This window comes from Sarcophilus harrisii, chromosome 6 (assembly GCF_902635505.1).
Source record: "Sarcophilus harrisii chromosome 6, mSarHar1.11, whole genome shotgun sequence".
Lineage (NCBI taxonomy): Eukaryota > Metazoa > Chordata > Mammalia > Dasyuromorphia > Dasyuridae > Sarcophilus > Sarcophilus harrisii.
Genome location: NC_045431.1, coordinates 13,863,498 through 13,890,072, shown reverse-complemented (window position 1 = coordinate 13,890,072; position 26,575 = coordinate 13,863,498). Strand labels below are relative to the sequence as shown.

Sequence of the window (26,575 nt, the reverse complement as noted above, 5' to 3'; positions counted from 1 at the left end):
CATGATTCTTTGACTGTTGTCAGCTGGTTTGAGGTACTAAGTTCTGCTGGTTCTCCAATAGTTTGTGAGTCATATCTGTAGATCGTGTGAAAATGATCATCTGGGTAAATGCACCATAAAATTTGGAAACCCAAACTAGGGTGATCAGTTTTGACTTCCTCCAGGCCTTTGATCCTTTCCTCATTTAGTGGGAGAAGCATTAGAGAGGGGGTAGCTGAATGGGTAGCTAATTAGGGTTTTTAGAATACTGAACTCACCTTACCTATATCCTTAATAGAAACTGATTTGAAAATACAAAAGGCAGCATTGTACTGAAATGTAGCCGTCATACATTACATGTGCCTCTAGACTTTTGTTCATCTTTTTTTTTCCATGGGGGATGCCCTCTCCACTAACCTCTGTCCAGCCAATCCCTCGACATTTTTAAAGGCCCAAGTCGCATCTTCTTTCTTCCATGAAACTTTCTTTGATGTTGTCAGCTCATATAGTGTTTTTGCAAACACCTTTGACAATTTTTTAAAATTTTGATCATGGAACCATATAGTATTTATTGGCTTTTTACTGGGCTGGGGCTGTGGCAATATAAAAGGAAAAAATAACTTAGTCTCTATCCTCAAGAAACTTGTACTCTCCAGGTGGATATAGCATATCCACATATAAACTTTTGCCAAATATTTAAAGGTAATTTTGGGGGGGAGACATTAGCAAATAGTAGGATCAGCAAAGGCCTCATATAGTAGGTGGAATCTGAACTAAGCTTTCAAGAAAGCTATAGATTGCCAAAATCAGAATGCAGAATGGAGTGCATGGTAAGTGTAGGGTCAACCTCTGCAAAAGACTTAGAAAGGAAAATGGAATATTTGGTGGGATGAATATCAAGAAGTCACATTTGGAAATTGATTATATTTCACTTGTTCTAATGAACCTTTATTTGTTCCCTATATTGTTATATAGTTTTAAAAAAAACACACCATAATTATTTCCCATCTCTCTAGTTTGCTTATCCAGCAGTCTCTAACTTCACCTTCAAATCTCCACTTCCCCTGTTAACCCGGTTTCTTCCTTAATAGCTTCAAATATCTCTTCCCCATCCATACAAAAAACAAAAACAAAGCCCTTCACTAAATCTATAATCCTAATTTGCTATTTTACTGTCTTTGCTTTTTAAAGCTAAACTCTTTGGAAAAAATAGTCTGCACTCTGCATCCACTTCCTCTGCTCACAGTCACTCCTCACTCCTCTGTAATCTGCCTCTTCACTTCATCATTTACCTAAAATTACTCCCTTCAAAGTTGAAAGAGATTTCCTCACTTTATATAATTATCACAATGGTCTTTTCTCTCCACTACCTCTGGATTTCATTTGGCACTGTCGGTTATTCTTTTCTCCTGGCTACTCTCTCCAACTTGGGTTTTTGTGCCGATACTCTTCCTAGTTTGCCTATTACTTGTCTGACTGCTCCTCCTCAGGTTTCATAGCTGGGTCATTATCTATATCAAGAGCCCTCACTCTGGGTATTACCCCAAATTTCATTCTGGTGCTTCTCTAGCTATAGTCTCTGGTTATAACTATTATCTTTATACAGATGACTCACAGATGTGTATATTCAGTCCTAGTATCTCTCCTAAATGTCATTGAATCATGAATTAATCATTGCCTAGAGGATATTTCCAACTATTTCTCCAAGACTTCTTAAACTCAACATATCTAGGACTTAGCTCATTATATTTTTCCTTTAAATCTTCTCTTCCAAATGTTTCTATTCTGTTGATAGACCTACCATTCTTCCCATCTCCCAGGGTTGTAACTTTGGAATTTTCCTAGACTTCTCCCACATATTCAATTAATTGCCAAACCTCTCAGTTCTACCATTTTCCTCCTCTCCTCCCTTCTCTTTGATCACACAGCTACTACTTTAGTTCATATCTTTACTACCTTTCATCCTAGCATCTTCCTAATTGGTCTTCTTGACTCAATTCTCTTACCATATCAATTTATTCCACACAATGATGATAAAATCATTTTTCTTAAGTTCAAATCCAAGCATATGACTGATTCTTCTGCTCAAACAACACCACCGCTCTGCCTTTAGTATAAAATTTTAAAACTCCTCTATTTAGTCCTATGCAAGTAGATAGAAGCTATCACCATGCTATTTTTCAAACATCATTGGACCTCACTTCCTCTCTTGCACTCTCTGATCCAGTATAATTGAACTTCTCTTTGTTCCTCATACACAATACAATCTCCTGTGGTCTTTAATACCTTTGTATAGGCTATCCATAATGCCTGGAATGCACTCTCTCCTTACTACCACTTCATAAAGCTCTATTCCATCTGTAAGATTAAATTCAATCACCAACTTCTCTCTGAAAGTCTTCCTGTTGCCCCCCCCACTTGCTAATGCTCTTTCCCCCAAATTAACTTGTGTTTACTTATTTTGTATCTGCTGTATTTATTAATTCCATATTTTATATATTTTATTAGTATCTTTGCTCACTAGAGTATGAACTTTCCATGACTAGAAATTTGTTCTTTTTTGTTCATTTATCCTAGCACCATTCCTGGCACATAGTAAAAGCTTAATAAATAATTTGTGGATTGATTGTTTACGCTTCTTTGTTTCTTTCACTTTTCTGGGCAATTAACTAGCATGGTGCTTTGCTTCTAGCTTTATATGACACTATATATTAGATGATTGATAGCAAAATTTACCTATAGGTTTAATTATTCAGTAAAATAATATATAAAATATTTAAACATACTTTCTATTAAAATTCATAAAAACCTTTCCTTTGTGAATGATTTCAAGTAATTCACTATAACATTATGGATAATTTACTATAATACCATGTTTATGGTATTTAAAATGATAAAGCCATTTTCTACTAGAAAATGACATTTTATTTAGAAAATGGTGAAGATTATACAAAGGATGCCTACAGTACAAAAGTTTATTTAACATCATATTTGGAGAATTCTAAAATGGAAAGGTTTTTGTGCATGAATGAACTTGTACTACAAACAGAATTGTTTATATAAATACTAGAGTCACACAATCACCTTTCACTAAGGAAAACTAGCTTTTTTGAGGCCATAAAATCCAAATGGGAGGTGATTATGAAAGAATTATGAATTTTAGCTTGTAATGTTATGTATATCTAAGTTTAGATTCCCAAAGGGACCAATTTACTAATATTAAGTGTTCTGGTACTAAGTGGGATTCAGTGAAAAGAACCATTGAGATTCCAAATAAATGTAAAATTGAATTTCAGATGGGTACTAGTACTGATGTCGTTCCAAATGAATGAGACCTTTCCCTATGCATGTGACTTAGGGATACTCATAAGGTAAAATATTTATAATATTTAAACCAGAGGGAAAAATTAAAGATAATGAAAATATTTTAGTAACAATATTTCTTCTGATGAACCTGTGATAAGCATGTGCACTCATACCCATAGTGATTCCCTCTACCCCCACAGTGGTTTCTTCCCCCCACATAGACACATATGCTGAAATAAAAAAAAAAAAAAAAGAAATTCGGGAGCCATTCAGGTGAAATTAAAAACAAACTCTTACTGTTAATCTGTTGTCCACAGGGACTCATCTTCAGCTGTTTGTACTAGTCGATGACTCATCCCTCTAGTCCATTTTCACTACACATACATACCTCAATATATGGCAAGAAGTGAAATTAGAAAATGATCACATCTAAGTAAAAAGAAGACTGGGCTACCTATTTTTCTTGTGCTCTTTGTTTAAGCACTGTCTTTTACAATGGAAAGATTGTACCTAGAGGTATAATGTGTTCTTGAACACTTGACAATCGATTTTATAAGTAACATCTGTTCTTCAGGGTTTTTTTTCTTTTCTTCCTTCTTTTTTGGTTAGATCTCAAAAATTCAACATTCTGTGAACAATGAGAGTACTTTATCTACTAACTTTATTTATAGCATTAGAAATACTAATGATAAGAAGAAAATTGTATATATGGACAAAATGTCTTATAATGTAATTGAAGAGTTGTCCATACAAATGGCATTAGTTCATGTTATAAGTATCTTTTTGATACCAGACAATACATATCTGTGGGTGTGATATGTGAAAAGCCCTTAGGATATAAGAGCTACTTTATGGAGCCTCTATGTTCTGGGAAAGTAAGTGTTCATAATGCTGAAATGGTCTTGCATAAGGATTCTTTCTGCAAACAGCAACACTAGGTGCCCTTTGACATGGAAATTGGCTGCCAGAGCCATTATCCTTCATAAAATGAATATATGTGATGAGGAATTTATACCGCATATATAAATTTTATAAGCTTGTTCAATGATGAAGGTTAAAGGTTGGTGATTATTTCCGTCAGAAAAGGTACTCCTCAGTTTCCATAGATATAACCTGGGACATTTTAACATCTATCAAATTTAAATCTACCAGTTGGATTTTCATCCCCCCCCCCTTTACAAAACAATATGATTTTGTTAGTCCATTTTGGTCATAAAACATTAAGCAAAACCTATTTTCAGTAATTCAGGATGTTTGTTTTTTGTCAAGGTGTGTGTTTAACAAGCCTTAATTTTACGAGGCTTTCTAGTTGCTTCTAATATTTAGCCATAGATATGTAAGTGATTCGATGTAAGTGATTCTTTGCAGTATTTGGGTTTCAGTAGTTCAACCATCATATATTGTTTTGTGTACAAAGTGGACTGTTTTTATGTTAGTTCTTTTTTAGCATCAAGTGCTGATAAAGAGGGTTAAAAATTTGAGCTGGATTCTTTAACCTTTGTTGGACACTGGTTTTGACATGCTTTCTTTTGAAAATTTAGCCTATATGTTTGGTCAGTTTCAAATAATATGCAAAAGTCCTCTTGAATTCTAGGAGCCAGGTTATATTAATCTAATTGTTTTGTGCCATAAATATATATGGCACAAAAATAGCTAGCAAAGAAAATGGATAAGACCCTTTCTACAATATGAAGCATAATTATAAGGAGATAACCAGAGTGGGAAGGGGTCTTGAGACTGCTCATTTATGACATACAGGAAGAACTAAAGATTAGTCTGGAGAAGATTTGGAAAGAATATTGAAGCTACCCTGTATGTGCTTTAAGATCAAAAACATTGTTGCCTGTTCTGGGCTATAGGTTTTTTGTCAAAGTTTGGAAATGACCAAGGATCATATTCTGAATTGAGAATATAAGGAAAAACTTCCTTGTGATTGTAGTTGTCCAAAAGTAAAATAGGTGGGCTGTGGTGAGACCTATCAGGTTGGGTCTTTAAATGGATTCTGGGTGGATTTCCTATAGAAGAAAATCCATAGATTCTTGTACCCACTGAAATTTGAATTCTACTGTTAACTCCCCATATAGGCTTTAAGGAAATGGCTTAACCTGTCTGCATAAATGGTTATGATAGGCTTTCAAGCTTCAAGCTCTAAATGCATAATTCTGAGAACTTAGAAGGAGATCATTAGTGGAGTATACTAGTGCTTTTTCAAAAGATTTATGTTGTTGAACATTTGTATTGACGGATTGGATAAACGCATAGATGATCAACATAAATTTACAGAGTACATAAAACTGGAAAAGATGGTTAGTACATTCATTGATAAGAGCTAAAAATCCTCCCCAAATCTCGACAGGCTAGGATGTTGGGCCACAATCTAAGAAAATGAAATTTACTAAGGAAATAATATATTGCTATTAGTTTTAAGAGAATCATCTTCACAAGAGACATGGCTAGAAAGTAGATAGATGATTTTAAAGAGCTAGAAACTATAGTACAATGTAGGCTTGAATCTGTGTTATTGGCATTATATGGTAGCTAAAAGCTAATGCTCAGAGCTTTAAGAGACATAGTTAGCACCCTTAGAAACTGATAAAATTACTCTACTCTTCCATTATCAGACCACATTAGGAGCGTCTTCAGCCTTTGGTATTACAGTTAAGGAAGAACCTTAATAAAATGGAAGTTATTCATAGGATGGCAACCAAGGCAGTGAAAGATCTTAAGATAATATCATATCAGAATTGGTTGAAACTCATGATGTTTAGCTTCATGACTTAAAGATATCAAAACTGTTTAAAGGACTCTTATGTAGAAAGATAGGCACACATTTATAGAAAGCAGAACTAGGAATTGGAGGAGGCAGCAATGCAGATTTAAGCTTCGAATCAGGAAACCCTTCCTAACAATAAATAAGATGAGAGATTCTTCTCCAGGTATGAATTACACTAGATGACCTCTTGGGTTCCTTTGCCACTTTTTTTAAAACTCAATTTTATTTCAAGTTTCATATTTACTTCCTTTCCCATTCCTTCCTGACCTATCCAGAAGACAAGAAATACAAAATCCATTTCATTATGAAGTCACACAAATGTCTACATTAAACATGTTGCCCTACCAAAAAAGAAAAAAATATATATACTTCCATCAGCACTCTTCAGATTAAAACATTGTTATTCTGAGTTCATTTGACATTTTTCATCATTCATTAGATTTGTTAATGCCATTTAGACATAGTTATAGTTCCTTTGTATTGTTTAGCCACCATGCCTATGTAAAATGATGTTGATAACAAAACTTAGACAAAACCCCATTGACTTTATGAGAATCAATTGGGTGCAGTGACCACAAATTAGATATAACTTCTCTGTTTCCTTTCACTCTCCCTCTCCTGTTTGGCAATATTTTAATCATATATAACATTAGAGTTTTTATATGGTTGTGTTTGTGACTTGACCATTTGCATTGGCCATTTACCCTCAAAGACAATAACTAATAAATTTATGAAGGTGAATTTTTCATTAGAAATAAGGAGAAAATTGGCTCCCTGACCAGAAGATCTGAAAATAAGTTGAAGAGGCTCCCTGAAGTCTTCTTCTCCTTTCCTTTCCCTTTCTTTTCTAGGATATCTTTGACCAGGCCAGAAATTGGCCTCTAATAGTTCAAAGGACAGAGACAAAATGACCTATGAAAGTTCCTTCCAGCTTTATGGTTCTATGATTATAATAATCACTGGAGTGTGCTTTGAGTTCTTTAAAAATGAGATGTGCCAAAAATACAAAATGACATTATAGCACTATTATTGCTGGCTTTTTTGGTCTTCATTTGACCCACAGGGCAGTAAAGGTATATATTTGCAGGGATTTGTAATTCATGTATTCATTATTTTTGCCCATCTGTCAATGAATTAGTCTTTAATTTGGGCTGAGACATTTTAGTATTTCAAAACAAACAAACAAATATATTTTGAACTAGCATGGAAAAAAGTATCATTATGTATATTAATATGTTTACTACATTTTGTTTTGGGGATTTGATGTGCAAGGCCCTATTGGAATGCAAGAGAAGTTTCCATCATTGATTTTAGTACTAAAAATAAGATCCAGTCATGCTCCTTCCTCCTCCCCTTTTGAGTAATTGTATGATGCAGAGCTAAATGATAAGAAAAACAGAATGCTAAAAAGCTACTCTGGGTAAATGGCTCAGGCAGTCATGTCCATGGAACCCATTGAGGAGAGGGAAGGAAAAAGGGGGGGGGGGAAAGATGAAAGGGAAGAGGGAAGGAAAAAGGAGGGGGAAAAGAGAAAGGGAAAGGGAAGAGGGAAGGAAAAAGGAGGGAGAAAGATGAAAGGAAAAGGGAAGAGGGAAGGAAAAAGGAGGGGGAAAGATGAAAGGAAAAGGAAGAGGGAAGGAAAAAGGAGGGGAAAAGGTAAAAGAGAAAGGGAAGAGGGAAGGAAAAATAAGGGGAAAAGATGAAAGGGAAAGAGGAGAGGAAATAGGGAAAAGAGAGACAAAGAGACAGATTGTCTGTGGAGAATTCTTCATGATTCCAAGGGGATACTTGTCTTCCAGGGCTACTCCAGAAGGTTTCATGAGACCCAAAGACTATTTTTTTTCCTTGGGAAAGGTTCTTTCTCTATGTAAACTCTTCCTTTTTATAAAAGGAAGTGATATCCAAGGTGGCTAGTCAGGGACATTTACTTTTTTGTCTTTAGTCCCTTTCCCTATCATGTTGCTATTATTTTCTCCCTCTGTTGTTTAGCCCATTTTCTTGTATTCTCTATTTTTGTTGATTTATCTGGGCATTTAAAAGGACTACTGTCTGAAGAAGACCAAGAGGATCAGTGAGCTAAGGAAAATTGATATATACATTTTCCTGTGAAATAAAAATAGTGTCACTTTAACTTTTATAGAGAAAGCATATAGGATACTTTGGTCTTGCATGGTATCTGGTATTCTTCAGTAGATTCAAGAAAGGGGAGCTCATTTAACCGCAAAGCTAAGTTCTCCTGCACATATTAAAACATGACCTTAATCAAGCAACAGATAGTAATTATATAGCCAAATTGAGGGATAGCGTCCTGGTTTTTTCCTATCTTAGTGCAGCCACAGCATTATGACACAAGATGAAGTTTTGAAGGCTGTCTCTTGCTTTAACTTTGCATCCCTTTGCACTGATCTTTGGTCTTCCAAGTCCCTCATGACCCACAATGCCATAGATAGTTTTTCTTGGACTTGGTCCCATGCCTGTTATGCTTCTTGTGTATTATTCTGACTTTTCAAAGGCCTGTTGAAATGAATGGAATACTTGTAATAGCATGGACCCTTGAGACAATATGAAAATGGAATAATCTTAAATAATAAAATATTGTATAATAGTATGGACTGTGTGATGATGCAACAAATATTACTGCATTATGAGCATGTTTCCTAATGATAGGGAGTAGATGATTCCCTTTTTTTTAGCCTTTGTCCTGTGGAAAAAACTCTTTCTTTTATAGAAAAGAAACAAGTCTTCTTTTCTCCCTTACTCCCAACACTTCCTGCCAAAAAATAAAGGCCCTGGCTTTAGGGGGATAGGCACTCTAAAATACCGACAGCAAAATTATAAATTTGTCCAAACAATTTAGAATTAATTTCAAAATAATGAGGAAAAATTTGGAATTTTATCAGTAAGTTTACTAAATCATTGATATCTTTTACTTACAGACCATATTGCTGCTTAAATAGATGCTAACGAGGTCAAGTTCCATATAGACCATAACATTCATAGCATCAATTTTTGTGGTGATTTTAAAACCTGGAAGCTAATTTTTTTTTACCCTCAGTTACAAGTTCAGAACAAAGTGTGAAGAAATTGAATAGTGTTATTCTTTTAAAAAATTATAGAGGAGGAATCTATGAAAAAAAAATTGGTAGATTTCTCTGTACCACCGATGCAAAGCAAAGTAAGTAAAACCAAGAAAACAGTACCCATAAAAAGCCTACGATAACATAAATGAAAGAATCACTATTACAAAGTATAATGTGATGTGATTGATGGTAATGATCAACCATGTTCCAAAAAAGAGATGAGGAAATGTACTCTTCATTGTTCTGGGAATAGGCAAGCCCCTAGCGATGCAAGTCTGATAAGTCATATAAAAAGGTATCATTACAGTTAAATAAATGCATAAAAATGAGAGGAGCAATTTCTAAATGAATTTCAGGGCCCTGTTGGCTTTCTAGAAAAAAGGTTTTAAAAGGCAGTGCAGAATAATGGAAAAATTTTGGATTTGGAAGCAGAAGTCTTGCATTCAAATCCCAGCTCTGCTACCTAGTACTTGGGTGATCTTGGATACGTCACTTTCCATCAGTGGGATCCCGGTTGCTCATAGGAAAAATGGTGATCTGTACAAGCCCTTCAGCTCTAAATCCCGTGCTCTCTTATCCCTGGAAGGAACAGGTTCAGTAAGGAGTACACATAGTACTAATTCTGTTGTATTTGGAGAGAGAGAATAAAGGCAGGCTTTGTGAAGGTGCTCAGTAGAGTTGATGCTCTTCGTTAAGTGAACATTTCTTTCAATAAAAAGGAAAGGGGCATCTTAGGCTGGGAATCAGGACTCTAGGGTATGCTGTACTGTTCTCCCTTTGACCTGCTGCCAAGTGTGACTTGGGCTGAGGCAGTGAAATTCTCTGCTCCAATTTCCTGGTTCATAGAATGGGGCCAGCAACACATTTAGAGGCATTTACCTCTATTTCACTTGGGTGTATTGTGAAGATTAATGAGATTCATATTCGCAGCATACTTTGATGTTCAGTAAGGATATTATTAATGAAAAGTGAATTTAAGCTCTAAAAGCATTACTGTGAAAACAATAGTGGTGGGAATAGGCAATACTTATTTTTGTACCTTGATTGCATATATTTTTAACTGTAGGATCTTTTTCTCGACAAGGAGCATATTACACTATTTGAAGATGCTGCTGCTGCAAGTGCTTCCATTTATGGTCGTGTTGTGGGGGACAAGAATGAGCCAGAATGAGCCAGTAACCTTCTTTGCACCAGATAGGTGCCCATGAAGGACGCTTTATCTTGCAATTTGTGTCCTCTGCCTTTTGATTTGATGCTCTTCATCATGGTTTTCCTTTGAGTTTTTTATCTGTAATTTTTGCCTTGTAGGCTGTTCTATTGCATGCTGATGCTTCCTGATACTGTATTTTTAAGCTGTGCCATATTGTGTGCAGTTTGTGGTTCCATTAAGTCAGGCAATGGTTTCCAAACTGTGTTTTGTGGAGTGCAGGTGTTCCAGAAAACGCGAATAGGCTATCCGGGAGAACATCTGCCTTGTGAATTATCACATATGGAATTATAAACCGTTAGGGCATGTATACATATATTGTATTTAACTTATACTTCAACATATTTAACATGTATTGGTCAACCTGCCATCTTGGGGAGGGGATGGGGGGAAGGAGGGGAAAAGTTGGAACAAAGGTTTTGCAATTGTCAATGCTGAAAAAAATACCCATGCATATATCTTGTAAATAAAAAACTAAAATATAATAAAAAACATACTTATTACATATTAAAATTACTTTAATCCCTTTCTTTAAAAAATCTGCCCAATTTTCCTTTATCTCAGAAGTAATCCATCTCTTCAGACTTTCTGACCCAGCCTTTATAGATTTTGTCAATGTACCCTCCACCTTAAATGGTTTCTGCAGCTCTATTTCTTAGGTTTCTCTCACTTTCTAAAATGCTTTATTTTTTTATGTGACAACAACAATGTTACAGTGTCACTCACCTTCCACATTTGTCTTGCCTACTGGTATAGTTCAGCAGCGATGGCAATAGACTTGCTATATTATAAGACTTTGGGAATTATTTCTAGAGCTAATTTCAGGTTGTTCTCTCAGGGGTAATCTAGTCCAGGTCAAGAGAATGACTCGCTCACAATTGCACTGAGATAAAGAGGAAGAGACAGAATTTGAGATAAGAGCTTTGAAATCCAAATCTAACACCCTGTGATCTAAACTATAGAACTGGTTAAGAATACAAAGCTTGTGCATTTTGCTTTTTTTTTTCTCCCTCCAGTCAGTAAGGGTTAAGGAACTAGCCCAGGGTCAAATAGCTAGTAAATGTTCAGGCTGGATTTGAACTCCTCCTATCTTTAGGGGATGTTGGAGATCTATTTTTTCAAAAATAGGATTCCTTAAATTATTGAAATTAAACCATTGTTATCCAGCTTGACACACACACACACACATACAAACTTCCTCTCTCTACATATATATATATATATATATATATATATATATTTACATACATATATAGTGTGAGAATTGTTCCTAAAACAACTAATAAAGAGAGATTTGATAATAGGTATAATGGTAAGAAAGACTTAATTCTCTCATATTTAGTCATACTGTCTTATACCCACAATCCAATTTACAGATGTCTTTATAGGTAGAACAAAGCAATGGCAAAAATGGTAGCTCAGGGATTGACTGCTTTTAAGTGGTTCCTTTTTTGATTTCCACAGAAATAGAAAGGATCTTAGCCATCATTTATTCCCATCATGTTGTTGATAACAAGACTGAGAACCTATAGAAAGGCTGGACTGGAAGACAAAACACCTGACTTTAAATTGTATCTTACCATCTATGTATCCTTGGACAAATAATTTCATCTCTTCAGACCAATTTTCTCATCTGTCAACTGAAGGAATTATCCTTTTGCGATCTCTAATTTCTCTTCCTGTTCTAAGCACTTATAATCCTATGATCCAGTGAATGAAGTAATTCCTGAAAACATATAGATGCAGGCTTATATGCAGTTCCTTGGGGAAAGAGTAGACCTCAGACCTGATCTAATTAATGCAAAATTGTCACTCTTTCTGCATAAGAAAATTATGATAAATTCTTTCAGTAGTGACAATAATCACTCATTTACAGAGTGATAACTTACAAAGTACTTCCCTCATGACAACTCATCATCCTTCCAATTACCCAAGTCTGAGTCACTCTTAATTCTTCCCCCTTTTTTACTCTCATATCCAATTAGTTGCCAAATCTGGCCAACTCTATCTCTTCAACACCTCTTAAATTCATCCCTTTTCTCTTTACTCATGTGTCTATTACCCTAATTTAGGTCTTCAGCTCAATTTAAAATTAAAATTAAAGACTATTGTTATTTGTGTGATCATTTGTGTGGTTATCACATTAGTGGTGTGTGTGGTAATGACCGATGTGCAATGAGTACCAAAAGTAATCTGAAAATCAGCCAAGATTTACAAAGAGAAAGGACTATGTAAGATAAGTACTTCCTGTAAGTAGGGGGAGATGGAGATATGGGATAGTTTGCCCAGAGTCAAGTTGACCTTGGTCAACCAAATTGACCTAAAAGTAATCTGTATCCCAGAGATGCTGCCATATCTGTGCCCCACCATGTCCAATTATTTGATCCCCTTTTACTTTCCTGATTTGAATACTCTAACAATAGTTCTTTTATTAAAACAGAAAGATTTGATCATTTTATGTCTTTGCTATAGAAATGAAATGAAGACTATAAAGTAGCCCTTTTATCACCTGTCAGAGTATCTTATACCTATCCCTCAAAACAACTTTCTGCCTTCTGCTTCTGAGCCTTAGCATAAGTTTTGTCCGTAGTTGGGATGTTTGTCCTTTTCCCATTCTCTTCTTAGAATCCCTAAGTTTCCTCAGAATTTACTTCCTGTCACCTCTTACAGAAAGCTCATTTTTATTCCATCCCTGCTTTCCTCTGAAGTTATTTTGGATTTTGTATCGCTTTACCTCTGTACATGTTGTATCCCATTTAATTTTTCCATGACAAGGGCCACTTTTTAAAAAATCTTTTATATCTGTAGCACTTTGTTTAGTTCAAGGCTCATAGGAGTTTAATGAATGTTGATTAATTGATTGATTTAATCAGGTTTCTTATTTTCAACATTTATTCTGAATTTTTATTGTTCTTTGAGTTGTCTTGATGTTTGAAATTCTATAATTGGGAGGTCATTCCTTAACTTTGTAACTTTGTCTTTGTGAAAATAAATTTATCTTTTGAGAAAAGTGACATCAATCACTCATTTATACTCTATTATAAATGGGTTTATTATATACTTTTTTTTTCAGAGCAATTTCAATGAGAGAGGGTGAGGGAAAAAGCTCCAAGATGTTATTAAGATGAGAGGGGAGTTATCATCAAGGAGGAAAATACTCAGAGAAAAGGCTAAAAGACTTAATGGCTTTTATTTGACCAACCCTATTAATTGGCTTTTGTTTCTTGAAGATTTGTCCTGTGAAATGGCAGGCTAAAATTCTTTCCTCTTTGAGGGGCTTCTCATAATCCCCATTTCCTTCCTCATGTAAGCCCAGATATCAACAGCTCCTATTCCTCTGTCAATTCTTTTTGAAGTCTTCAGAGACCTTTTCTGTTGGCCCAAGCCAGGACTTGCAATGCAAATGCTCATTATTACCCTTGGAGACATATGGTATTGGACAGAAAATATCTGCCCAACGCTTAACAACCCCAAAGCAGCAAGGCTCCATTCCCTGTGCAGCATCAGCTGGCTGCAAGCATCCCCCAGAGCAAAGGAGCTGTGAGCATCTGCCAGGGAAACATTAGAAAATGCAGGGGCATCAACATAATAGATTGCAATTGATTCTTTGTTTACCTCTCTTCTTTACCAAAATGAGGGGGTGGGGAGGTCTATAAACTATATCACATATTACTCATGAAGAGGACTTTGGATGGCTAAGTTTTGGCTGCCCAATGGCAGTTTTTCATTACTTGAAGAGCTACCAAATGAAATAGGGATTACAACTTCATTCTTTAAAGTTCAAGAGAGCAGAACTAGAATTGGTAAATGGGAGATAAAGGGAAGCAGATAATGACTGTGGAATAAAGAATTCTCAAGATAGAGGTGGCCAGCAATCTAATAGGCTACCTTGTCGGTTAGATATCTCCCATGAGCAAAAGCTTTATGGCTATCTTAAGGTGATGAAGGTCCTGGAGAACTGTCCCCACATGGTACTTGACATATATAAAAAGGTTGGAGGAACTGATGGTGGTTAGCCTGGAGATAACAAATTTGACTTGGGGAAGACAAGATAGCTAATTTTAAGAATTTGAAAGATTCTCAGTATGGAATAATTATTAAATTCGTTTTTATGCTTAGAAGACAGAACTATATGCCCTGCATTCAAGTTCTAGAAAAGCAAGTTTTAACTCAGTATAACTAAAGTTTCCTACCAATTAGAGCTATGAAAAAGTGTAATGGACTGTTTCAGGGGTGGGCGGGGGACAGTTAATTCTTCCTTACTGTAGCTGTCCAAGAAAAGACTGAATGATCATTCATTCAGTGATTTAGTAGTAGAGATTCTTGCTCAGTGAGCAGATGGATCAAATGGTCGCTGATATCTCTTCCATCACTGAGATTTTGATTTTTTTCGACCTATCAGAAATCATCCAGAACTTATTCCAGTTTGGGGTGGGTGGTTGGACTCAACAAACTCTAATCTCCTTTCCAACTCTTCCATTTTTTATGATTATTCAATTCATAGTCTTTCTGTTTTATGCTCTGCTCCTCCATCTTTTCCTCCCTATTACTTTGATGGGGGGGATGTTGAAAGAGAAGTAATATCATCTTTCACATGCAAAATATATAGTACTTTCTATCTTCCATATGTCTGGAAAGATCTTCTTTTCTATTTACAATATGCATGTCTCCCTCTTCCCCCAAATTGTTCAATGACTCAGTGAAAATACGCAGCCATGTACACAGTTCACTAAGTTCTGATTGGGCACAAAGTACCTAACACAATGTTCTCTATCTTATGGGGAATTTTTTAAAAGGATGACATGATTTTTACCTTCTGGAATTTATAGGTTCATTGGGGAAACAGTTTATACCCAAAAAAACAATTTGAGAATAGCACTAAATAGCACATAATCAATTGCTAAGATGAATGTAATTGAACATTGACATACATATATGGCATAGACATAAAAGGCTATGGGCTCTCGAGAATGGGTAATAGATTCATCTCTATATAAACACAGATTATTCAATATATGTTTCTTCCTGTGTCTTTCTCATGTTTTCTCATTCTCTTTCATCTGTTCTGCTATCTTCCCGTACTGCCCCCACCTCTCAAATGACCTCCAATATTTTTTTCTCCCTAGAAAATTGATTCAACAGGAGGAAAGAAACCTACATTTTAGGCATCCCTTTGCCATTAATTAGATGAATGATTTTGTAATTAATTATTTAATCTCTCTGGACTTTATTCAAATAGGAAAACAAATAATACTTTCCTTCCCTGGAATAGATGACATTTTTAACTTTCCTTCCAGTTTGAAAAAATCTATGAGTCTAGAACACTGGATTCACAAAAACTTTTATCTTGGTAGTTTACTTAGTTTAGGTCAGTTCTTTTTAACTGAATCCATTTGACCTTGTTTCGTCATAATTCTATGACAAAAAAAAATAATAGCATGTTATCTCTGTTCAAGCTTTTCTTTCTCTGAAATCATTTCTTAATTGACTAAATATTAAGTCCTTAGCATTTATGTATCACTTCCCAATAACTGCTCCATAATTCAACTCTCCCATCATATTTCTTCTTTCTTGTTTTTAGTCTCTCTTCTGTTTTCTAATGTTCCTTTTCCCCTTCTCTTCTTATATCCTTGTGTCTCTTTTTGGTCTTTAATTTCCCCCTCATCATCAGATCCCTTTCCAACTCTTTCTTCTCCACTTGAGCATTAATTTCCTTCAGGGTCCTGTGGTTTCACTTTGTGTAACATGTGACACATATGTTTGCAAAACTAACCAACTGTGGTGGGGACATGGAGTTCTGTAAGTTTAGGTCAGTTCTTTTTAACTGAATCCATTTGATCTCCTTTTGTCATAATTCTATGACAAAAAAAAGATAGCATGTTATCTTTGTTCAAGCTTTTCTTTCTCTGAAACCATTTCTTAATTGACCAAGTATTAAATCCTTAGCATTTATGTATCTCTTCCCAATAACTGCTCCATAACTTGACTCTCCATCTTTCTTGTTTTTTTTTTTTTTTTGTCTCCCTTCTTCTGTTTTCTAATCTTTCTTTTCCCTTTCTCTTCTTCCATCCTTTCATCTCCTTTTGGTCTTTAGTTTCCCCCCACCCCTTATCATCAGATCCCTTCCCAACTATTTCTTCTCCTCTACTTGAGCATTAATTTCCCTCAGGGTCCTGTGGTTTCACTTTGTGTAACGTGGGACACATAGATTTCCAAAACTAACCAACTGTGGTGGGGACATGGAGTTCTGGCGCCTGTGCAGGTACAGAAGGGGCCTCCCCCTCCTGAAAGAGCAGCCACCGGACCAGATTCTCTGTCACCAGCCTGTGGGGTGAGGGGTGGGGTAGGATAGGACATTCCTTGTAACCCAGCCACATCTGCCCCTTTCTGGACTGTGGACTAACGGAGGCCATGGCAACGGAAATACCTCAGGATCCTCTGGATAAGCCCGTTCGGGGCCGGCTGGCCGGTGTGGTGCACTATCTAAGTCAGAGTTCAGCTGAAGGGCAGCAATATAGCCAGAAAGTCATGTGGCTCTCATGTTGGTTAGTATGTCACTCTGAACAGCCTTTATCTGATATTATTATGACTAACCCAGTGCTGACAGCATGGAACAGATTATAAGAGCCATGTGATGATTATTTAAGGCATCACTGAGTACAACATGCCGCTAATATTAACCCATTCTTTCCAGGATCTCTTTCTGCATAATTTAACCCTACGAATGCTTGACAGTAGGGTGGAGCACTGAAAGGGTAGGAGAAAAGCAATGAGAAAGGCTACTGAAGCCTTATGGTCTCCATTGTTTCCCATTAAAAATGATTTATTTTTGATAACCTTGCTTGCAGTCTATGTTGTTCCACATTTTAAAAAAATAAAATCAATTTTGGCAGTTGTTTGTATTCAGAACCCTTTTCCCATACCCTTGGACTGCTACAATTCTGATGTCTTTATTTATTTATTTATTTTTTTGTCCTGGTTGATCTTTAAGATATGAGAGAATTTCACTGAAGGCATGGCTCGAGAAATAGACTTTCAGTGTTGTACCTAAATGTCAACAGTGAGAAGGCAATACTCTTGAAGACTGACACCCTGAATGGGGCAAGAAAAACACAAGTAATGCTATTATTCATTATTTATATGCTGCCGTAAGTATACATGGAATGGTACAATGGGTTCACAGCAGCATGAGAGCTATAATAAATACCAAAAATAAAATGAAGAGCAACTTTTTTTCAAGAGACAAGTGATTTGTTCTGATGTTAGTAGCTTGTTCAATAAAGTTGCCTTCCTTCCTGCTTTTTCCCCCACACTTTTTTGATGGCATCTTTTTTTTTTTTTTAACTTATGAATTAAAACCTGAAATGGAGACTGAAAAATTAAACAGAGAGAGCCCGAAGCACATGCTATTCCTAATTTCAAATGCTTTGATATAAGAGTAATTCAAGATGTTAAGCAAAATACTTCAAAATGGTAGAGTATCAGGGAAAGAGAAATCCAATGCATGCTTTTACATGTTTGTTTTGTAAACATGTGTCTTTGAGCATATATGCCAGAGCAGAAAAACAGGCTCCTGCACAGCAGCCATCTCCAGGCTTGCTTCCTTACCACTGGGAAGCTCTGCAGTGACCACTGTTTGCAAGGCATTACTCACTACTGAGCAACTGGAGGTGCTCCCTCCCCTGGGACTGAATATATCGTTCCTTTCTTCAGCCAGCTGAGGACCTGAACTGTTGTTTTCCCATTTCCCATTCAGGAACTGTCCACTTAGTGTCGCTGCTGTAGGAGAACAGGAAAATACAGGATCACTTTCTGCCCTTCTCCTCCTCCCTCCATTTCCTTCTTCTCTTAAAGAAGAAGGTGAATAAGAATTCTTACCATAGAGGAGCCCTGCCAGATAGCACATATAGTATGATGAGCAAATACCAAGAAGCATCAAGCATTTTACATTCTGTCTTACTGATTAATCTCCATTCATTTATTTGTACTAGAATGTTAAAATATAATGATTAACAAATGTTCTTTAATATAAAATGCCTGCTATAGCCTTAGTTTAGGTTGGAAAGTTTCTCAAAATTGGGATTTTTATTTCAGAGGAATAATGCCTTTTCCCAGTTTCTCCCTTTAAAAAAAAAAATCATACCCTACTCTTGATGGATGTAGACAAGGAAGAAAAATAAAAACTCAATAATTTACATTTATTGACATAATAAATGGGAATCAAGTGGAGGGTGTCCTTTTCCCAGCTTCCCCTTTAAAAAAAAAAATACCGAGTTTACTTTTGATAGATGTGGAGAAAGAAAAAAAAATCTCAATATTCTATGTTTATTGACATAATAAATGGGAATTGTATATTTTAAAATATATTTATATATTATGTGTTTTTGTATACATATATATGAAGACGGTCCTTTAGAGCTTGTTTTGTGTATTCCTGTGGTAAGCAAATATCAGGTGTAAATGAGAACTTACATAATTTATGCTGTTTTTTTCATAACTTAGTTTTGTTAAGAAAGTAGACTTGAAACTTCTTGGCAATCACCTTTTTACTTCTGTTGTTGATGTTTTAATAGAGCGAAGTGATGGATTTGTACCACCGATAGTTTTTTGAAGGTGTTATTGCCCTTGCTCCAAAGTCATTCTCTAAAGTTTTATGTGAAAAATCATATGTCTCCTCACTTATAGCTCTCCATTCCCATACTCCAGAGAAAACAAAACTCAAAGCCCCTTTCATCCGAGTACTTGAATAAGTTTGTTGGGCAGTCATTTTTCAGTCGTTTCTTCCTCTTTTTCAACCCATTTGGGGTTTTCTTGGCAAAGACACGGTAGTGATTTTCTGTTTCATTAAACATCTCATTTTACAGATGAGGAAACTGAGGCAAGCAGGGTGAAATGATTTGCCCAGGATCACACAACTGTTAAATGTCTGAGGCCAGATTTGAACTCAAGAAGAAGAGTTTTCCCAACTCCAAGTCCAATACAGCCCCTGACTGTGTTTAGGTCAATTCTTTTGAAATGGCTCCACTCTCTTCTCTCATCATTCTCAAAATGCTTCCCATTCACTGCTTCATCATTTTAGGAAATGTTTGTCCTAAATCTGTTTTATTTTGAATGGCACTTATAAACTACAGTCTAGCATGAAGCAGATGTATTCATTTAATAGTTTAATTTGATGACTCCTTTAAGAGGTTTTATAATCTTTATATTTTACCATTGGGTTTGGAATTTTATGCTCCTTTAAGAGGTGTATTACCTTCATCAGATGTTTTCATTTTAAGCTGTTGACTTATAAACACATGGCCTGCAGGGATTGGTGTGCTGAAAATTTATTTGCTTACAGATTTATTCTTCAATTCATTTTTTATTTAGAATACGAGTGTTCTGAGGAACAGAGATGATTGATAATGAATGTTTATTAATAAAATGAAACTTTTCAGTGTTTAAAATATTTTTTTTAACTCTAGCTCAAAATATCTCGGTGACAGATCACTAATATTGAGAGAACACTTAGGAAAGTTAATTAAAAATTAAATGTTCTGAGACTCATATTCAGCCATGTGGGCTAGTATTTTGGAGGAAAAAAAAAAGAGTGTATATTTTTCAAAGGATACTGGTCAACTTATTCTCTAAGCACCCAATCATTCAACTAGTTGCCTTTACTGAGAAGATAATGTGTTCTACTTGCTGCTGACCCATTATTAACATATACCTGATGAATTTGTTCTTTCTAAACACATCGTACGTTTCAAAAGTATATTAAAGAAGAAGTGACCCTCCCTTAATCTAATAAATACAGAGCTAGAATGCAGCAGGATGACTACATTGAAAATAGCTCATGTAATCAGTGGAATATAAATGGCAATCCCATCCTGTGCTCCTTTTATGATAGTGGAAAGGGGAGAGGGATTTCTGTGACTTGCCATACGACCAGGTTCCAGCTGACATTTTTTGCGCTCTGCTGAAAGAATGTTGCATGGAAATTTGTGTCCGCCGAAGGTAAACTGTTCCAGTGCCTTGTGACTGAATTCTTCTCCCAGGAAGGAAACTAAATAAAGAGCCATTCTTTTAGCACGTGCGTTAGAAATATGCACAGTGATTGGAAGCATTAGGAAAATGCCTTCTCATAAAATCTCTGATATTTTTTGAAAATAGAGCGAGACTCCTTTTTCTTCTTAGGTCGGAGAGAGACAGAGTTCAAAGCAGAAACTGTAGTTCAAGTAAGGAGAGGTGTCTCAGAGGTTTAAGTACCGGCCTTGTTTAGAGCCTGGTTGGAGTCCAACCTGTTTTGCGGCATGAAATGAGTTTGATGGTGTCAGGTCAATCTCCTGTGACTGATAATCCTCATCATAAAACTACTGTAAATGATTCAGCATGCTTTGGTATTATTTCTAGCTTGTGCCCAGGAGAGGCCAGAACTGAGCTAGCATTGCAATTGAATTGCCCTTGCTTCCTGGACTCAGAAAAGGTAAGTCCTAGTAAAGGCCAAAATTTCTGGCCAACCCAATAAGGAAATTTCCTGACCTCCCTTTGTACCCTGGGTTGCCTTTACCCCAGAGAAAAATATTTTCCTTTGTCAAGAGCAGAGTTAATAAAGGTGTTTGAAGGGGATGTTAAAGGGAGTGTGTGTGTGTGTGTGTGTGTGTGTGTGTGTGTGTGTGTGTGTGTGTGTTTAGTGTGGAAAGAGGAGAAATAGTAGCAGATTATTTTGAAAGTGAAACTTCAGTCCATTTTATTAACTGTAAAAGGCCCTAAATATTGTGCAAGAATTTTTTCTGAGAAATTTGTCTTTTGGGAAAAAGAAATTACAGTTTCCTTTCCACTACCCCTTACTCTCTTAATTTCTTATATGGCTTCAGGAATATTTCTTTACCTCATGGAAATGCTTAATTAATAAGGGGAAGTACTCTGGATCTTTTTTTTTTTTTTTTATCTGATTGTTTATTATTTTTATAGGCTTAGTAAACAAGGGGCATTGAAGACCAGAGGGATTTAAGGAAATCAACAAACCAAAAAATCAAAAACAAACCTCAAACTCTAGAATCTCCCGGGGAAAAGTCAAGAATGTGAAAAGACAGCATTTAGTTGATCCATTTTTTTTCTAACTTCCTCCCTAACTTCCTTGGACCTTACCCTCTTGTGTCACACTTGAAATGGAGAAAGGTGTTAGCGAGAGATCATCCTGTCATGGAACAATACAAACTTAAGTAAATGACAAGCCAAAGCCAATGAGAATAGTGGGGGCTAGTAGGAAGTCTCCTGTAGAGTTTAGATACTTCCTTATTTTTATTTTTATTTTTTAGTCACAGGATCCCATTCATGTTCATTCATAGATGAAAATGAATTGAGCATTTTTCATTGATGTATTCTGTTGTGGCCATGAGGGAAAAACAAAATGCTGACATAGGCTAGTACTGGAATTATTACCATGAATATATCTAGATTATCTTGATTTTTTTTTCTCTCTAGCCTTTAATTTATTCATTATTATTATTGTTATTATTAGCACGACAGGAACCTCAAATAAAAATGAAGTAACCAAACAAACAAAACGAATACTCTTAAAATGTGATATAATTTATCTAGCAATGGTAGAAACATGTTTATTTGCTCAATTGCATTTATAGATGTAGAGACCCAGGAAAGAAGGTATTCCACAACTTCATAATTCATTTGGACATCAGATATCTTGTGAGTGTGTCAAAGTTTTAGCAAGAAAGTGAAGTTTTCTGAGGTAAATACTCTTTTATCTTTGGTCTGATTGTTATGTTGAGAGAATTCTGTTATTATTGATTGCTAATCAGAAGCCAGTGGCTAATCATGTCTAATGTGCCTATTGACATTTGGGAATACCATATTTTGGCTTCCTTGTAGAATTCTCTTTTCCCTCCAAGAGAAGGGGAAAAAATCAGATAATTAAAAAAAATTAAAATAGAAATTATTTCAGGAGATAAAACCCTATTTGCTTTCAGGAGGTTCTGAAGTGTTTACAAGTAAATTCCAAAGAAGCACCACACAGACTGTTCTTATCTCCTCAAGTCGTCTCCTCCCACCAGCCTTTGCTTTATGAAGGCTAAGCATTTTTCAGATACTTCTATTGTAGCTGGGGAAATGTTCAACAAGGAAGGGTGCAATGCTTATCTAGGGCTTTTTAAGGGCGGATCTACAGACCTTAGGGTATGTTCCATAAGTTTTTTGTTGACAAACGTCATAATAAAATCCAGCACTGGATTCAAAATAAGAATAGTGAATGAAGTGAAGAGTATGATTTAAAAAAATACAGATGGCTTCCCCCTCCAATTATTTGTCTCAAAGGGATTTTCAGTAGTTTGACTGCCACGCTTACACACTTGGTTATCTGAGGACAAGCCCATAGTTGTTTACAATTTTCCAAGAGTACAAAGTCTTTAAGAGTTTAATTGTTAATGTACTCTGAATGATAAAAGCTAGCCACAGCCCTCAGAAGCACAGGGCCAGCATAGGATCTGCTTATTTGTTTTTGTTTTTGTTTGTTGTTGTTGTTGTTGTTGTTTTTTAATTTATTTTATTATTTTTTGGGGGGGTTATTTATACAGTGCATGTTCCCATTGCTCTATCTGGTATTAACCTGAGGATCTCCTTTTAAATTTAGTAGGAACGGGAGGGACCTTTCACTTTGGGAGGGTAAGGAAGGCTGATCTGTGTTATGTGGTATGTGTGCACACTTGCACATAGGTGCACACACAAAAGTGCAAATCCGTGCACAATACATATGCACATGCATGCACACAAATATGCACATACATATCACACAATGTGCACATGCATGCAAACATACGAGGAGACAAACATGTACAGTGTACATGGACACACGTGGTGCAACGCACACATACATATACACATTACACACATACATGCATGTGCACATGAGCAGACGTCATAACACATGTACATACACATGTACATAGACACACACAATGCACTACACACATGCACACACATACACATGCATTGTACAAACATGTACATTTTTGCACGCACCCAAAAACACACATACACATATCACATACAATGCACACCTGCATACAGACATGTGTGCACATGATCGAGCAAACACATGCATAAACACATAGACACATGGTACAAGGCACACATACATACACACGTGAGCACATGCAAACCCATGTACACACATGCACAAATACATGTGCATGCACATGCACAACCTAAATATGCAATATGCACATATGCATGTAAGCATGCATGCACGTGAGCAAACATGTACACATACACATACATGGCCACACACACACACACACACACCCCTTGCACTGTTTACTTGACAGACTGCCCCAGGTTGTAACCATGCTACTTCTACAAAAACTGAGATCTGGCTAGGACAGGTTTCCTATTGCTGGCTCTGGCTTGATCAATGGGAGGATCCCTTTGTTTTACCTGAACTAGAACTAGTTCCAGTTTTGGATCATTTAGATAAGATGAAAAACAGGAACCTTCCCCCACAAAATAGAATATCACAGCACCTCAATTCCTTTTCTGCTTTCATATAAGTCCACCACCAGGCAGCCAATGGCATCGAAAAGTAATATTCCTTTGGAATTATGTGAAAGATTTCCACTACCATACTGGGAGAATTTGGACTAGGAATGGAGGTGAGAGGACAAAAGAGAGATGATTACAGGGCTGTAAATTGAAATACAGAAACTGATTTGTGTTTCAGAGAAAATTAAAGGGGCTTAGATTCCTTGGCAGTATCTACTCGGAATATCAAGATATGCAGAAAAGATTCCAATTTTGAAAATTTTTTGTCTGAATTGAGGAAAATGAAATTTCTTTTCAGATACATGCTCTGTAGGGATAAATTATTTTAAACATCTTAGTGCCCTGTTTTTCTACAATGAAAGACCAGGGAACTGCCTGATCATTTTCAAAGAATCTTAGAGCATAGAGTTGGAAGAAAGTGTGAAAAATTTTTAGTTCAATGGTTTTTTTTTCAGCCTGAAAAAACTGAGACCCAGAGAATATAAGTGACTTCCCTATCATCATATATGTGGCTGAATGGAGATTTAAACTCAGTGTACATTCTAGTGCAATTGTGGATTTTAGCAACATAGTCAGACAAGAGTAAGAGGAGACATAGTGAATATGGGTAAGCCCAAGACAAGCCTTCTGACTTCAGAGGATAAACAAACTATAACTGGAAGGATTAATGATATTTAACATTGGTATTGTTGTTTATTATTAATCTCTAATTAATGTAGATCATAGGAGTTAGAAACTTTAAAAAAAAAAAAGGCTACTAGAAGATTGAATTCATTATCTGTCAAAAATAAAGTACAGGGTTGAGACTCAGTGACATTTAATTCCAGCCAAAACAATTCTATTGGTGATGCTTTTTTTAAACATTGTAGATTTCATTTAAAATGCTTAATTTTTATTATTAAAATAAATTCACTATTTATTCACTTACAGACAGCTATGTGGCCCAATAGTGAAGAGTGCCAGACCTAAAGTCACAAAGACCTGAATTCAGATCTCAATGCAGACACAAGCCATGGCATTTTGGACAAATCATTCAATGTGTTTGCCTCAGTTTCCTTAGTTATAAAATGAAACATAATAACAGTCACTTCTCAAGGTGATTGTGAAAATCAAATGAGATAATGGTTATAAAGCACTCAGCACAGTATTTGCCACATCAAAGGCATTATATAAAAGCTAGCTTTTGTTATTACTACCATCAATAAATTTCTAAACTTATTTGTTAAAAATCATTACGTAATCCTTGGCCATTTATGAGTTTCCACATGCTGTTCTCCTTGGTCAGTTAAAAGCACAGTGATTTCATTTACATATATTTCTACTTGCACTGTATGGACTGAGAAGAGCAAGTCTATATATTTGTTCACTTGTTCTTAGCCTTTCTCTCTCCATGATTCTTGCTTTTTATTTTTAAATTTTTCAATATCCTCCTCCTATTTTCTTTTGGCTATTCCTTGGAAGAGGGATATTTTGTTAACATTAGCCTTAATGTGCTGACTTAATTCTCATCATGATAGCCAGGTCATATATATTTTTTTTCCCTTTGGATTCTACCTATTTTTTACCTAACTAACCTGCAAAGCTATTTCATCTGCACATCAAAAGGGAGAACGATCTATCAATAACATTTTCATCTGGGGCTCCTGACCAATTAGTAGAAAAACTATCACTCATGTTCTATTTTCCATGGATAAGTGTATATCTTTCATTAAGGCTGAAGTATGATGAGGGAATAATCTTCCTATTATTAGATGCTTGGAATAGAGAATAAGTGAAAATTTTTATAAGATGAGAAAATATTTCCCACTTCCTGGCTACACTTGAAGTTTAAATAAATTAGTGAGAATAGATTCAGCTACCCATCTATCTTCAATTATGCTCAGTTCTATGAGAGATATAAAGGCATTTGAGTGATTGCTGTATCTCAGTGCCTACCCTCAGGAAACTTACATTCTTGTTGAAAAGATAAGTGGAACAAAGATAACAAAGTCTAATCAAGGGCTAGGCCATGTGGTGGATACAACAAGCATCATAAGAGTTGAGAGGAAAAAGAGAATTATGTAGCCTGCTACAGGTGGGGGATGGATGAAAGAGCCTTGCAGATGTAGGGGATGCAAGGAGAGAAAAGATAGTAGTGACTTTTCAGATAGGCTGGGGGAGGAGATGATGTGGAAAGCCACAGAGGCAAAAATCAACATGGCGCTGTGGATGGTTATCTTATCGCTGTAATAATAAGGAGATCAGACTGCCTGGAATTAAGCATTTCTTTTGAGTTGCAGGAGATTGGATGGATAAGCCTTATTCTCAAAAGGCTTTGACAATCACTAGAAAGGCCAGCCCATTTTAATTGAACATGGAATGCTTGTTTATATTTCTATTTTGGGCTTTATATGCAACTTATTAAAACTGGTAGCATGAGTCTCTTGAGTAGATTTCATGGAAGAGTTACAGTAATGGCAGACTGAGAGGTTAAAGGACAGGGCATTATACACTGGAATCATCCAGTCTACACTGGGACCCTTGCCAAGCAGTACATCTGCTATATGTGTCAAAGAACAAACCACCATAGTCTTTAAAATTGGTATCAGCAGGGCCCCCCTGTTTCTAGCAATGAACATTTGCTCTGAGTCATGAAATTAATTGAGAAAATTTATTATAAAAGAAAGGAGCATCAGCTTTAATTTACTTGGCTTT

At 35.9% G+C, this 26,575-nt stretch overlaps 1 protein-coding gene across 8 annotated transcripts in view; it reads left to right on the top strand.

Moving 5' to 3' along the window:
- The window catches only part of PPARGC1A (PPARG coactivator 1 alpha), a 739,235-nt gene that overhangs the window by 560,906 nt on the left and 151,754 nt on the right, over positions 1–26,575 (top strand). The window contains exon 1 of one of the 8 annotated variants that reach the window (XM_031942832.1): positions 20,319–20,810. The exons of the other annotated variants lie outside the window; for them this stretch is intronic. Coding sequence (XP_031798692.1) covers positions 20,643–20,810 — 168 coding nt within the window. The 5' untranslated portion in view covers positions 20,319–20,642. Of the gene's footprint in view, positions 1–20,318; positions 20,811–26,575 lie in introns of those variants that run through there. 8 annotated transcript variants of the gene reach the window in all.